The sequence below is a fragment of the Moschus berezovskii genome, chromosome 23 (assembly GCF_049115385.1).
Source record: "Moschus berezovskii isolate FMDL1 chromosome 23, NW_MosBer_1.0, whole genome shotgun sequence".
NCBI lineage: Eukaryota > Metazoa > Chordata > Mammalia > Artiodactyla > Moschidae > Moschus > Moschus berezovskii.
Window position 1 is genome coordinate 22,627,338 of NC_142482.1, and position 15,548 is coordinate 22,642,885.

General features: G+C 45.0%; 1 protein-coding gene and 1 non-coding gene across 4 annotated transcripts in view; one reads left to right on the plus strand and one right to left on the minus strand.

Annotated features, from left to right (window-relative positions):
- Positions 1–8,691: 8,691 nt before the first annotated feature.
- Positions 8,692–8,798, minus strand: LOC129543922 (U6 spliceosomal RNA). The gene has a single exon (XR_008683378.2). It is a non-coding gene; the product is annotated as a U6 spliceosomal RNA (small nuclear RNA).
- Positions 8,799–11,050: 2,252 nt separating this feature from the next.
- Positions 11,051–15,548, plus strand: part of RAB44 (RAB44, member RAS oncogene family) — a 40,704-nt gene continuing 36,206 nt past the window's right edge. For 2 of the 3 annotated variants that reach the window (XM_055406892.2, XM_088831198.1), the window contains exon 1: positions 11,090–11,175. In XM_055406892.2, coding sequence (XP_055262867.2) covers positions 11,151–11,175 — 25 coding nt within the window. In that variant the 5' untranslated portion in view covers positions 11,090–11,150. Of the gene's footprint in view, positions 11,176–15,548 lie in introns of all 3 variants that reach the window. The other variant, XM_088831197.1, reaches the window with a different exon arrangement.

Consider the following 15,548-nt stretch of genomic DNA (forward strand, 5'->3'; position numbering starts at 1 on the left):
GACTGCAGCCATACATGGTCTCTCTTGTAGCTCTACCACCTTTATACCAAACCCTGCGGCTGATTATCAAAGCTATGGTTATTAGCTATGATTATTAGTCAAAGTTATAGTTTTACCAGTAGTCATGTATGGATGTGAGAGTTGGACTATAAAGAAAGCTGAGCACCGAAGATTTGATGCTTTTGAACTGTGGTGTTGGAGAAGACTCTTGAGGGTCCCTTGGATGGCAAGGAGATCCAACCAATCCATCCTAAAAGGGATCAATCCTGAGTATTCATTTTAAGGACTGATGCTGAAGCTGAGACTCCAATTCTTTGGCCACCTGATGGGAAGAGCTGACTCATTGGAAAAGACCCTGATGCTGGGAAAGATTGAAGGCAGGAGGAGAAGGGGACGACAGAAGATGAGGTGGTTGGATGGCATCACCGACTCAATGGACATGAGTTTGAGCAGGCTCTGGGAGTTGGTGATGGACAGGGAGGCCTGGCAGGCTGCAGTCCATGGGGTCACAAAGAGTTGGACACAACTGAGCGACTGAACTGAACTGAACTGAGGCTGATTATCAGCACAGTCTGCCCTTGGGCCACAAGAGATGAGGACCTGATGCTTTGATGGGGTGGGGGGCGTCCTCTTGTCTCCCATGGTCTGCCCTGAGTTGAGCCTGTGATTCTCTTTCTTCAAGACTTCTAGGGAAGTTAACAGAGGTCAGCCAGTGCCAAATCCTAATAATTATCATGTGTGTGTGTGCTTAGTTGCTCAGTTGTGTCTGACTCTTTGCAACCCCATGGACTGCAGCCTGCCAGGCTTCTCTGTCCATGGAATTCTCCAGGCAAGAATACTGGAGAGGGTTGCCATGCTTTCCTCCAGGGGATCTTCCCAACCCAGGAATCGAACCCAGTTCTCCCTCGTTGCAGGCGGATTCTTTACTGACTGAGCCACCAAGGATAGCCCTGAATTTTTTGTATCTCTCCCAGGTTACCTCCCACAGCTGGGTCTTGGTCAGCAGGAGGCTGCAGCCTACAGGGAAATTATCATCTCCCTACTCACTGCCAGCGTTAGGCTCCATAGTCATCTCACTGGTGAGGGAGCCATTTTCAGACGCCCTTCTGCCATTTCTGGTACCAACTTTCTTAGATTTTTTTTCCCCCCAAAAAGCAACCTGAGACATGGTGTGTTTGTAGGTAGTTTACTTGGGAGGTGGTTCTGGAAGCATGGAGAGTGGGGAATGTGGGAAAGGAAAAGAAAGGCAAAAGCCAGTGGAGGGGGAACTTTCCTGGTGGTCCAGTGGCCAAGACTTGGCGCTTCCAATGCTGAGAGCCTGGGTTTGATCCTTGGTCAGGGAACTAGATCTCGCATGCCACAACTAACACCTGGCACAGTCAAATAAATACATAAATAATAATAATAATAAAGGGGGGCTTCCCTGGTGACACAGGCGGTAAAGAATCTGCCTATGATATGGGAGACCTGGGTTCGATTCCTGGATTGGGAAGATCCTCTGGAGAAGGGAACGGCTACCCACTCCAGTATTCTGGCCTGGAGAATTTCATGGACTGTACAGTCCATGGGGTTGCAAAGAGTCAGACACAACTGAACGACTTTCACTTAAAAACAAACAGCCAATGGAGGTATTGATGAGCAAGTTCTGTTGTGTGAAACCGTGAGGTCTGAGGAGACTGTGTGGAACGTGTCTTAGGTTTGTCTCTCAGGGTACTTGCCTAGGTACCTCTGGGGTACTTAACTATGGACGCCAGCCATTGTTGATTGAGGGCACCCTCCAGGAGCAAGTTCAGGTTGCTCCTTGGGTGGATATAGTTTTCACGATGCCAGAGTAAACCAGAAGGATGCAAACATTTGAGATGAGATGCTGTATCCCTGCCAGGAATTATTTACCAAACCTTCTGGTGAACACAGACTTGAGGCTAGGGATGTGGGTGGGGGTGTCAGCAGTGGGTGCTATAACCCTTCAGCCAGCCTAGTGTCCGGGTGAACAAGTTGGTGAAGATCACTGCAGCTTTGCCCTTCCCTCTCAGCCCCCAGAAACACGAACACCATGAAGGCAGGTCTTTGCATCTTGCATTCACTGCTGTCTTCCAGCACCTTATTCCCAGCACATCATAGGCGCTGGACAAGTACTTGTCGAAATTCACTGGGGCTTGAATTTCCCTGACCTGAGCATTCGCCCTAGTCCTCAACTTCACTGCCACCCCACCCCAACTCCCATGTCACTGCCCCTCATCCCTCGACAGTCAGTCTGGCGTGTGAACCAGGCCACGGGCCAATTGCTAGGATGGAGAAGTTGGCAGTTCTGTAACCCAGTCTCCCTTTAACAACCACAGAAGTAGCAACAGCTGACATTGATCATCATCTGCCAAACACGGTTCCAAATGCTTTATAAGGTGTATAGCATCAAATCCTTATGACACACCTCTGAGGTGGGCACTGTTATTGCCTCTATTTCACAGATAAGAAACTGAGACGACAAACCTTTACGTCACGTGCTTGAGGTCACACCCCTAGGAAGTGGTGGGGCGCCAGGATATTCATGCTGATGACCCAGGTCATATTGCTTGCTCGATAACCCAGAAAGGGGAAGTGCCTCGCCCAGGGCTACACCGCGTGACAGCTCTTCAGAGGAGGCTAGTGCACTGTCTCCTTCTGTGTCTCTCCTGGGTCTTTGTTGTTGCTTAGATTTTCTCAGTCTTAGGTAAAACGTGCTATATAAATGCAACTTTAACCAGTTCCCTGGCTTTCCTTTCCCTTGAGATCACCAGCTCATCTAAGCTCATTCTAGAAATAATTTGGACCTGGGAGCTGGACACAGGGAACCAAGGTCTCCCGGTTTGAGCCCCAGTTCTCACCACTGAACCCCAGAACAGAGAGTATCTTGCTTCACAGTTTACTAAACTGTGATGTGAATTCAAATATCTTTGAAAGTGTTAGTCACACAGTCGTGTCTGACTCTGCAACCCCATGGACTGTAGTCCACCAGGCTCTTCTGTCGATGAACTTCTCCAGGCAAGAATACTGGAGTGGGTTGCCATCTCCTTCTCCAGGGGATCTTCCCGACCTAGGGATCGAACCCAGGTCTCCCACATTGAAAGCAGATTACCATCTGAGCCACCAATTTTCCTTTGCTGCTGCTGCTGCTAAGTCATTTCAGTCGTGTCCGACTCTGTGTGACTCCATAGACGGAAGCCCACCAGGCTCCCCCATCCCTGGGATTCTCCAGGCAAGAACACTGGATTGGGTTGCCATGTCCTTCTCCAATGTGTGAAAGTGAAAAGTGAAAGTGAAGTTGCTCAGTCGTGTCCGACCCTTAGCGACCCCACGGACTGCAGCCTACCAGGCTGCTCCATCCATGGGATTTTCTAGGCAAGAGTACTGGAGTGGCTTGCCATTGCCGTCTCGGCAATTTTCCTTTAGGGAATTGAAAATTAGGGACTCCCTCCCTTCCCTGTTCACTTGAAACTATCACAACATTGTTAATCAGCTATACCCCAATACAAAATAAAAAGTTGAAAAAAGAAAAAGAAAATTAGGGATTCCCTGGAGGTCCTGTGGTTAAGACTCTGGTTGGAGGACTAAGATCCTGCATGGGGGGTGGTGGGGATGGGGGAAAATGAATTCGGGATGCGTTGAGATCCTGGGGACTTGATCTTAAAAATTCAAACTCAATCCACTCTCAGAGAAATGGGGAGAGTCCCTTGCTGGAGAAAAAAAGGTCCCAGATCTCCTGCGATTGCCCAAATGCAGAAGCAAGCACTGCTGGCCATCCTTCCAGAATATATCCAGAGTCCAGTCGCCTCTTGTTGTTACTTGTGGCTGCCCCCCTGGTCCCAGCCATCACTTGTCTGGATTATTGTATCAGCCTCCTCACTGGCTCCTGCTTCGTTCTGTCTTTGCCTAACACAGTTTATTCCCCACAATGAAAGCAGCCACAAGGATCCTTTTAAAACCCACACAGGATCTTGCCATCCTCCAAGTGGCTTCTGTCTCACAATAAAAATTCGTGTTCTTACAGGGTCTACAGGTCGCTAGACCTCTGGCCTCATCTCACTCTGCCCTCCACTACCTGCTTCAACCACAATGGTTTCCTCACTGCTCCTCATGTACACAGAGCAAGTTCTTGCCTCAAGGCCTTTGCACTCACTGTTGCCTCTCCCTGAACTTGCTTCTTCCAAAACTTCTTCCTCACATACTCTATCCCAGGATCAGCTCCTTGGACAGACTTCTGACTGCCACCCCTCCACGCCATTTAAAATATACCTCCCACCATTCAATCCCTTCGCTCTGCTTTGCTTTTCTTCATACCACTTCTTGCTATCAGATATTATATTGTATATGGATTTTTCCTTTTTTTTTCACTTTTGTATCCTCAGTGCTGGCTCATATTAGACACTCAATAAATGTTTGTTGACACAGGTCATAATAGCCATCATCAAAAAAAAAATCTACAAACAGTAAATGCTGGAGAGTGTGGAGAAAAGGGAACCCTCCTCACTATTGGTGGGAATGTTAATTGGTCCAGTCACTACAGACAACAGTATGAAGGGTCCTTAAAAAACTAAAAATAGAACCACCATATGACTCACCAAACCCACTCCTCAGCACTGCCCAGAGGAAACCATAAATTGAAAAGAAACATGCACCCCAATGTTCACTGAAGCACTATTTAAAATAGCCAGATCTTGCAAGCAGTCTAAACGTCTGGCTGCAGAGGAATGGATAAAGATATGGTACATATATACAATGGAAAATTACTCAGGCACAAAAATACAAAATAATGCCATCTGCAGCCACATGGATGAACCTAGAGACTGTCATACTGAGTGAAGTAAGTCAGACACAGAAAAACAAACATCATGATATTGCATAATATGTGGAATCTAAAAAACAATGAGTACAAAAAGACTTATTTACAAAATAGAAGTAGGGTCATAGACACAGAAAGAAAACATGGTTACCAGGGGTCAGGGGTGGGATAAATTGGGAGATTGGGATTGACATATACACACTACTATATATGAAATTATTAGTAGTAAGAACCTGTTTTATAGTGTGTGGAACTCTACTCAATACTCTGTAATAGCCTATATGGGAAAAAATCTAAAAAGAAAAAAAAAGAGAAGATATGCGTATCTGTACAGCTGAATCACTTTGCTATATACCTGAAACTAACGCAGTATTGTAAATCAACTATGTGCCAATAAAAATCACAAGGATAAAATTGTGAACAAATTTGTGTTGTATTAAAAATGAATTTTTATTTAGCTCAATAATGCCACTCTGAGTACCAATTTTTCAGCAGTAAGAAGGGAGTGAAAATCATGGTTGGATGTATTTTTTTAGAAATTAAGTTTATTCATCTTCGAAACTTTTTGTTTTGAAATAATTTCAGACATACAGAAAAGCTGCAAAAATAGTAGAATCATTCCCATAGAGCCTTCACCAGCAGTCCCTAAATGTTAACATTTTACCACATTTCCTTCATCACTTTCTCTTTGAATATGTACAAATGATTCTTAAATTTATTTTTGAATGGATATTATCTGAAGATGGTACAAAATAAACAACGAAACATAAATCTCCCTGTTTGTCCATCACAATACTTCCTTCCAGCCTACCTGCTACCAGCTTCCTGTCTTTTCTGTTAGAAATATCCTATGCATTTACAAACACATACAACTGTGTGTGCATTTATACAGCATAAACTCATCCACACACATACACTTCTTCATGCAAAACATACTATACTCAGCATTCTGCACTTCACTTTTTTCATTCAACAATATCTTCTGAAGGTCATTCCATATCTTCTGAAAGTCTGCCTGGATCTTTTTCATTGTCCATCGTATGCTTATATCAGAACTTATTAAGTATTAATAGTTTCCTGTTGGTGGAAATTTAGGTTGTTTTCAATCTTCTGCTAAGACAGACAGTGCTGTAACGAATATCCTTTTATATCGTTATTTTGTACATCACCTGTAGGACAAATGAGTAGAAGTGAAATTGTTGAGTAAAAAACTTTTTGCATTTTAAATGTTGATAGATATTATCACATTACTTTTCATGAAAGATGTACCAATATATATTCTTACAACTTGTGAAAATGTTTTTCTACATCCTTTATAACACAGCTATTAGCCCCTTTTTGTTTTGTTTTACCAACTGGTTCACTTAAAATGATATCTCATTATAACTTTATTTTTTATTTCTTTTATCTTAAGTGAAGAAAAACATTCTTCATGTATCTGAAAGCCATTTTATTTCTCAAAAATTGTCTATTCATAAATGATACCAATTTCTCACATGTATTACTGATTTTTCATTTATCTATAGGAACTCAAGATATAGTAATAAAAAGGAAATTAGTTTATTTTCTATGCTATATGGATACTTTTTCATAGTTTGTTTACCTTTTGATTCATCAATGGTGAATTTTTATTTTGCCATTCAGTTGTTTTATTTTTTTCTTTAAAAAAATTTATATCTAGTGGACTAGCTCAATCTTTTCTTTTATGGCTTCTAACGCTTTGTGATACGACTGGAAAGGCCTTGAATGCTCCAAGGTTATTTTTTAAGTTACCCAATAATTTCTTTTGGCATTTGTTCAAAAATACACAAAAGGAGAGAGGAGAAAGTAACCAGCAGTACCCTCAACAACTTCAATGGCAATCAGAACAGGGCAGAGAGGATTCTCTCGTGACTCAGAAGGTAAAGAATCTGCCTGCAATGCAGGAGAACTGGGTTCGATCCCTGGTTTGGGAAGATCCCCTGAAGGAGGGCATGGCAACCACTCCAGTATTCTTGCCTGGAAAATCCCATGGACAGAGGAGCCTGGTGGGCTACAGTTTGGGAGAAATATCAATAACCTCAGATATGCAGATGACATCACCCTTATGGCAGAAAGTGAAGAGGAACTAAAGAGCCTCTTGATGAAAGTGAAAGAGGAGAGTGAAAAGGTTGGCTTGAAGCTCAACATTCAGAAAACAAAGATCATGGCATCTGGTCCCATCACTTCATGGGAAATAGATGGGGAAACAGTGGAAACAGGGTCAGACTTTATTTTTTTGGGCTCCAAAATCACTGCAGATGCTGATTGCAGCCATGAAATTAAGACGCTTACTCCTTGGAAGGGAAGTTATGACCAACATAGATAGCATATTAAAAAGCAGAGACATTACTTTGCCAACCAAGGTCCATCTAGTCAAGGCTATGGTTTTTCCAGTGGTCATGTATGGATGTGAGAGTTGGACTGTGAAGAAAGTTGATCGCCAAAGAATTGATGCTTTTGAACTGTGGTGCTGCAGAAGACTCTTGAGAGTCCCTTGGACTGCAAGGAGATCCAACCAGTCCATTCTAAAGGAGATCGGTCCTGGGTGTTCATTGGAAGGACTGATGCTGAAGCTGAAACTCCAATACTTTGGCTCCAATACTCAACCTCATGTGACGAGTTGACTCACTGGAAAAGACCCTGATGCTGGGAGGGATTTGGGGGCGGGAGGAGACGGGGATGACAGAGAATGAGATGGCTGGATGGCATCACCGACTCGATGGACAGGAGTTTGAGTGAACTCCGGGAGTTGGTGATGGACAGGGAGGCCTGGCGTGCTGTGATTCATGGGGTCGCAAAGAGTCGGACACGACTGAGTAACTGGACTGAACTGAACTGAAGAGTGGGACAGGACTGAGTGACTAACACTTTCACCTTCTGTCTCATTTCTGATGTGCCCCACCCATTCCTCCATCCCTGGACTATTGTGAAGCAAATTGAAAACAACGTATAGTTGCATGAACTTTTTTGTTTAAAATTTAAAAATATAAATGGTATATGTGTAAAGAGGTGCAAAAAATAACAATGGTGAAATTCCAGATAGTTTTGATTTCCCACTCACTTTCAGTATATTAAACAATTATCTGTATCAGCAGAGAGTTCTTTTTCTCTATTTAATTTTTTAATTGGAGGATAGTTGATTTACAATGCTGTGTAAGTTTCAGGTGTACAGCAAAATGATTTATCCATATACATATATCCACTCTTTGTTTAGATTCTTTTCCCACATAGGCCATTAAGTATTGAGTAGAGTTTCCTCTGGTCTACAGCAATTTCTTAATAGTTATCTATTTTACCTTTAAAACAATTATTTTATTTATTTATTTGGCTGTGCTGGGTCTTCATTGCTTCGAGGGCTTTCTCTAGTCGTGGCGAGTGGGGCCTACTCTCCAGTTGCGATGCGTGGACTTCTCATTGCAGTGGCTTCTTTTTTGGAGCACAGGCTCTGGAGCATTTGGGCTTCAGTAGTTGCGGTCCATGGGCTCAGTAGTTTAGGTTCCTGGCCTCTAGAGCACAGAATCAGTAGTTGTGGCTCACAGACTTGGTTGCTCCGAGGAATGTGGGCTCTTCCCAGACCAGGGATTGAACCTGTTTCTCCTGCATTGACAGGCGAATTCTTTACCATTGAGCCACCAGGGAAGGCCCTAGTATATAGCAGTATAGCAGTATGTATATGTCAATCCCAGTCTCCCAATTTATCCCTTCCCATCTTATCTACTGGTAACCATGAGTTTGTTTCTACATCTCTGTGACTCTACTTCTGTTTTGTAAAAAAAAGTTCATTTGTACCCTTTTTTAAAAAAAAGATTTCCACATATAAGAAATATCATATGATGTTTGTCTTTCTGTGTTAAAAAAACATGGAACACTCCATGAATTTGTGTGTTATCTTTGTGCAAGGGCCATGCTAGTCTTCTCTGTATCATTCCAACTTTAGTATATGCATTGCTGAAGTGAGCACTTAAATGCACTTTTTTTTTTTTTAGACAGAGTGCTTTATTTATTTATTTTTGGCTGCCCTGGGTCTTCGTTGCTTTGTTCGCTCTTTCCCTGGTTGTGGTGAGCTGGGGCTACTCTTCACTGTGGTTCGAGGGTTTCTCATTGCAGTGGCTTCTCTTGTTGCAGGGCACAGGCTTCAGTAGTTGTAGCACACGGGCTTAGGTGTTCTGCAGCATGTGGAATCTTCCAGACCGGTAATCAAACCTGTGTTCTCTGCATTAACAGGCAGATTTTTATGCACTTGGCCACCAGGGAAGTCCATGCCTGAACTTTTGACCTGGGATTCTTTTAGAGTCAGAGCTCCAACTTTGGTTTTGGCAGATACTTAGGCCATTCTTCGCACAGTTCATTGACTAAACCATCTTTTCTCTACTAATTTGAAATGCCACCTTTTTAATACAATAAATTCCCTTATAAAGTGAGTCTATTCCTTTCTGTTCTTTATTTTGTCCCCTAAGTTCACCCATTTATATTCATGCTCCAGTACTGCACAATTGCACGCATCTCACACACTAGTAAAGTAATGATCAAAGTTCTCTAAGCCAGGCTTCGGCAATATGTGAACTGTGAGGTACCAGATGTTCAGGCTGGTTTTAGAAAAGGCAGAGGAACCAGAGATCAAATTGCCATCTGCCGGATCATCGAAAAAGCAAGAGAGTTTTAGGAAAACATCTATTTCTGCTTTACTGACTAGGCCAAAGCCTTTGACTGTGTGGATCACAATAAACTGTGGAACATTCTGAAAGAGATGGGAATACCAGACCACCTGACCTGCCTCTTGAGAAACCTGTATGCAGGTCAGGAAGCAACCGTTAGAACTGGACATGGAACAACAGACTGGTTCCAAATAGGAAAAGGAGTATGTCAAGGCTGTATATTGTCACCCTGCTTATTTAACTTACATGCAGAGTACATCATGAGGAACACTGGGCTGGAAGAAGCACAAGCTGGAATCAAGATTGCTGGGAGAAATATCAATAACCTCACATACGCAGATGACACCACCCTTATGGCAGAAAGTGAAGAACTGAAGAGCCTCTTGATGAAGGTGAAAGAGGAGAGTGAAAAAGTTGGCTTAAAGCTCAACATTCAGAAAACTAACATCATGGCATCCAGTCCCATCACTTCATGGCAAATAGATGGGGAAACAGTGGAAACAGTGGCTGACTTAATTTGTTGGGCTCCAAAATCACTGCAGATGCTGATTGCAGCCAGGAAATTAAAAGACGCTTACTTCTTGGAATAAAAGCTATAATCAACCTAGACAGCATATTAAAAAGCAGAGACATTACTTTGCCAACAAAAGTCCATTTAGTCAAGGCTATGGTTTTTCCCATGGTCATGTATGGATGTGAGAGTTGGACTATAAAGAAAGCTGAGTGCCAATGAATTGATGCTTTTGAACTGTGGTATTGGAGAAGACTCCTGAGAGTCCCTTGGACTGAAAGGAGATCCAACCAGTCCATCCTAAAGGAAATCAGTCCTGGGTGTTCATTGGAAGGACTGATGTTGAAGCTGAAACTCCAATACTTTGGCCACCTAATGCAAAGAGCTGACTCATTCGAAAAGACCCTGATGCTGGGAAAGATTGAGGGCAGGAGGAGAAGGGGATGACGGAGGATGAGATGGTTGGATGGCATCACTGGCTCAATGGACATGAGTTTGGGTGAACTCCAGGAGTTGGTGATGGACAGGGAGGCCTGGTGTGCTGCGGTTCAGGGGTCGCAAAGAGTTGGACACAACTGAGAGACTGAACTGAACTGAACCATGCAGTTCTAATGGATGCAGTTCAACAGTATATTCTGGTATTAGGTTAGACTATTCTCTAAAGGATACTTTGGGTGTGGGCCTCCCCTGGATTTCCAAGACATGGTCTGAGGGTGAGGATCTGAGGTAAGGCATGGTGTATACACTTGGCTTTAGCCATAACTGTGCTCTTGAACACTCTGGTTGGGATAAGTTGAGGCATCCCTCTGGCAACCAGAGACTCAGGTCCAAGTTCTGACTTCACCATTGAGAACTGGGTGACCTTACTTTTCTGAGCCTCTAATTACCGGGGTCTCTTCACCAGCTCCAGCTTTCTTCAGTTCCAAGATTTGATGACTAGGGTGCCTCAAGAGTACCAAGCAAGATTGTGAAAGGATACCAGTTGGTCACTTCGACAGGAAGTCCCATAGATTAGCACAGGAGATTGGCTCGCTAGGGAACGGAAAGAGTGGTTAAGCAAGAAAGAAGTCTGTTAACAGTTCCAGAGCTCGTGGTCTCCTGGGGTCAGTTTTTGCCTCATTACCGGGCCCAGGAGGTACGGGGCTACATGCACGACTGGGAGACTCTGAGAGGTGGGAGCGACCCGGGAGTTGCAATGCTTCTTTTCTTTGGTGGCATGAGGATGGGGGAGGGAGCTGTGGTCCCCACCCAGCTGCTGGGACGAGGTGCAAAGGGCTGAGCCTTTTTCTCATGAATCTGGAGCTCTCTGCAGCGAGTGGAAGGCATTTGGGCAGGAGACTTGGATAGATTATCTACCCTTAAATGGTCGTGTGACCCTGGACAAGTCACCTGGCTTCTCAGAGCCTTGGTTTCTCTTTGAGGTTAGCAGGTGCAAGAGAGAGGATAAATATACTAGGGGGTCTCTTGGATTTGCCGACTTGGACAACTTGAGCTCTGTGACTATCGCTGTTACTTGTAGTTAGTGAAGGAGGTGGAGTGAAGCGCACCTTTGAAGAGAGGACGATGGAACTGGCGGAGGCCCTGAGGCGCCCACAGGCGCCCTGTTGCGATTCTGCCCGGGTCCCCACAGCACCCTCTTACGAGGCTCTCCACTTCCTGGGGGAAAGCCTGTGGTCCCTGCTCCCTGAACCGAATCCTACAATGGGGAGCTGATTTCTGGTAGGACTGGAAGCAGGATTCATTAGCCCTCAGGTCTAGCCTCAAGCTTTATTCGGTTTCTTGGGTGAGGTGGGGAGAGGGCGCAGTGCCGGGGGGGTGTGTTTGTGCGTGTGTGCGTGCGCTCCCGGGCAGGATGGCATTTCCCACGATTACAGGTGTGAGGCTGTGATGACCAGTGAGGGCAGTGTGGGGACTTCCCTGGTGGTCCAGTGGTTAGGACTCTGTGATTCCTCTGCTGGGGGGCCTGGGTTCCATTCTCGGTCAAGGAACTAAGATCCCACAGGCCCTGCAGTGCAGCCAGAAAAAAAAAATGAAAAGAAGCGGGGATGTGGCGGAGGAAGGGGTGCTGATGGAGGGGTGCCCCTGCTGGCTGACTCGGAGGATTTTGCTCTGAGTGACTCTGAGTGGGCAGGGACTTTTGTTCACACCAGAGGTTGTGACAGTTGTCGTGTCTGACTGTGAGAGCTGACTGTGAGGGAGTAGTGAGTGTGTGTGTGTGTGTGTGTGTGTGTGTGTGTGCGTGCATATGCCTGTGTGTACACACAGGTACACATATGTAAGAAGTGAATGAAGGATGCTCCCATTGCTTCTGAGTGGCCATCCTTGGCCTAGATGGGACACAGACTGTTTTCAGGGCACTGTTCTCAGCTGTGAGGGGGAACTCCCTGTCCCTGACTGATGGTGACAGGCACATTGAGGCGGTGCTGGCCCTATGGCGCCTGCTGCCTTTCAGCCCCGGGACTCCCGACAGGCAAGGAGGGGGCCGCTGAGTGCTGTCTGGGTAGAGAAGACTCGACGGGCTCAGAGGGCTGACGCTGAGGTCTGAGGCATGGTGGGGACCGGGGAGGTGTCCAGTAGGCGGGGCTTTCTTACTCAGGGGACTGGTGGAAATGGGGTGCAGCTCAACTAGGAACTCCCCCACAGGGTGCCAAGAGCATCCCATGTCCTGTGATGTGGCCACAGGAACTCTATTTCAGGATTGTGACTCCCTTCATTTGTGGGAGCCTGACATCCTCAGTGACGTGGCACCCACATCACAGCAGACTCTCTTCCCCAGGGCTTCAGTTCTAGAAGCTTCCACAAGAATCTTATCTTTCTGCCTCATGTGTGCTATCTCCATTGACGGAAGTGCACATGGAACTTGAGTTTCTAAGTCTGACAGCCAGAGCAAAACCTCCCACTCTGCCCTGTTTCAAAGCCCTGGCCCATCATGGCTGCTCCGTCTGGCGTCTGTGATCCACAGAAGCGTCTCCTGCCCACCGAAGAGGTGCTTCTCCAAGAAGTGGTCTTGGGGCAAGTCTGTCCTGTGACAAACCAAGAGAGTGGATCTGGCATCAGGTTTGCTTCTGGTGTCAAGACTTGGGCTGGTGGTCTCTGCCTTTCGGAGCCTCCCTCCCTCAGTTTTCTCACCTGTTGAGTGGGTATAAAATCATATCTGTACAACATCTGACTTTTATGAGACTCAAATGGAATTTCACCCACATCCATGCTATCACCACCAATGTCATGAACTATTTTATCCAATGGTTATCCTATGTCATATTCAGGGCATAGTTCTGAGTGCTTTACATTGATTATATATTCAACAAATATTTGCTGAGCGCTGACTGTATGCAAGGCACTGTTCTAGGCATTTGAAATAGAGCAGTGAACAGAAGAGTCTTCTATTCAGGAAGAGGAGATGTAAATTTTACAAAATAAATGAATAAAAGATTCTATGCTGGGAAGGTGACAAGTGCTGAGAGAAGGTAAACCTGGGGAAATTCCCTGGTGGTCCAGAGGTTAAGAATTCAAGGTTCCACTTCAGGGAGCATGGGTTCGGTCCCTGGCAAGGGAATCAGATCCTGCAAGCCACGTGGTGAGACCAAAAAAAAAAAAAATTAATAAAAAAAGAAATAAAGTAAAGCCAAAATGCAAGTTAGGCTCTGCTGGGAATAGGAAGTAGTGTTTCCAGTTCAATTGTCTAATTTCATCTTCACAGCAACCCTGTGTGGTAGATACTAGTCTCATGTCCCAGTGAGGAGAATAAGGCACAGAGATGTTATGTGACTGTCCCATGGTCACATAGCCTGTGAGTGGCAGGGCTTGGAGAGGCAGTGTCTGCCTGACTCTAGAGCAGTGGACCGGAAATCACTGCCTCTCTTGGCCTCTTTTTCCACATTTATGGGTCAAGAGGGTGCCATGGACCCTGTTTTGATACAGATGCTCAGTGAATGTTTCTTTGAATATAACATACAAGGCCCAAGGCCCAGCCCATTGGAAAGTCATCGGGTCATGGAGGAAGGAGAACCCCCCTCTTAGGGGAACGGTGAGTGAGGATGGATGGTGACTTCCAGGTGTGGACAGATGCAGCCCAAGGAGGGGTGTGTATCTTGTCATTGTCTCCAGGGGGAGCTTGGAGGGTGATGTGGCTGTTGAAATATTGATACTAGCAGAAGGACAGTTGGATTTGTGGATGAAATTCTCTATTCTAACTCCCGGAATCTCATTCTTGGCTTGGTTTTTCCTCTTCTGGTTTTTATTTTTATTTTTTGGCCCTGCCCTTCGGCTTGAGAGATTTCAGTTCTTCAACCAGGGACTGCACCTGGGCCCTCGACAGGGAAGTGCAAAGTTTTCACCACTGGTTGTTGTCCAGTCGCTCATTTGTGTCTGAGTCTTTGCAGCCCCATGGACCGCAGCACACCAGGCTTCCCTGTCCTTCACTATCTCCTGGAGTTTGCTCAAACTCTTGCCCATTGAGTCGACGATGATGCCAGCCGACTATCTCATCCTCTGTCATTCACTTTTCCTCATGCACTCAATCTTTCCCAGCATCGGGGTTTTTCCAATGAGTTGGCTCTTCTCATCAGGTGGCCAAAGTATTGGAGCTTCAGCTTCAGCAGCAGTCCTTCCAATGATTATTCAGGGTTGATTTCCTTTAGGATTGACTGGTTGGATCTCCTTGAAGTCCAAGGGATCTTAAGTGTCTTCTCCAGCATCACAATTTAAAAGTTAACCGCTGGACAACCAGGCAATTCCCATCTCCCCTGCTTTTTTTAAGAGAACTTTCAAATCTACAAATGTTGAGCAAATTGTACAAGGAAAGCTATTGGACAGATGGCTTACAATTTGCCCCATTTACTTTCTCTTGGCACGCACACACACACACTTACTTCCTCTTAATTTGCTTATGTATTTACACAGAGCCATTTGAAAGTGAAATGCAGACATTATATATACTTCAGCATGGATCCCTTAAAGACAAAGATTCTTCTACATGATCACAGGACGTATCACACCGAAAAAATTTCCCATTGCTCAGTGAATATCTGATACAAAGTCCATATTCAAATTTCCCCAGCTGTCCACAAAATATCCCTTATTCTTACTGTTTTTTTTTAAAGGAGAATCCAGTTAACAATCACATAATATATTTAGGTGTCACTTATTTTTGTTCTCTTTCTGTTTTCTTTTTGGCTGCTCCACATGGCTTGTGGGATTTTAGTTCCCTGACCAGGGATCGAACCTAAGCCTTTGGAAATGAAAGTGCAGAGTCCTAACCACCGAATTGCCAGAAAATTCCCTATTTTTATTCTCGGATATAGAACAGTCCCCCTGCCTTATTTTTTCTTTTACAACATCAGTATTATTTGAGTCTACAAGTTGTCTGGTAGAACACCCCACATTCTGAGGGACCGTGTGAATCAGAAGAGGAAACAGTGAGTAACGTGAGGGCATGAGGGTCCAACACATGCTCAGAACAAGGCTGGGCAGCATGAGGGGATCCAGGGTTAAGTCTGATCTCTTCTGCCCTGGAACTCACTGCTAAATTATGTCACCTCCTCCA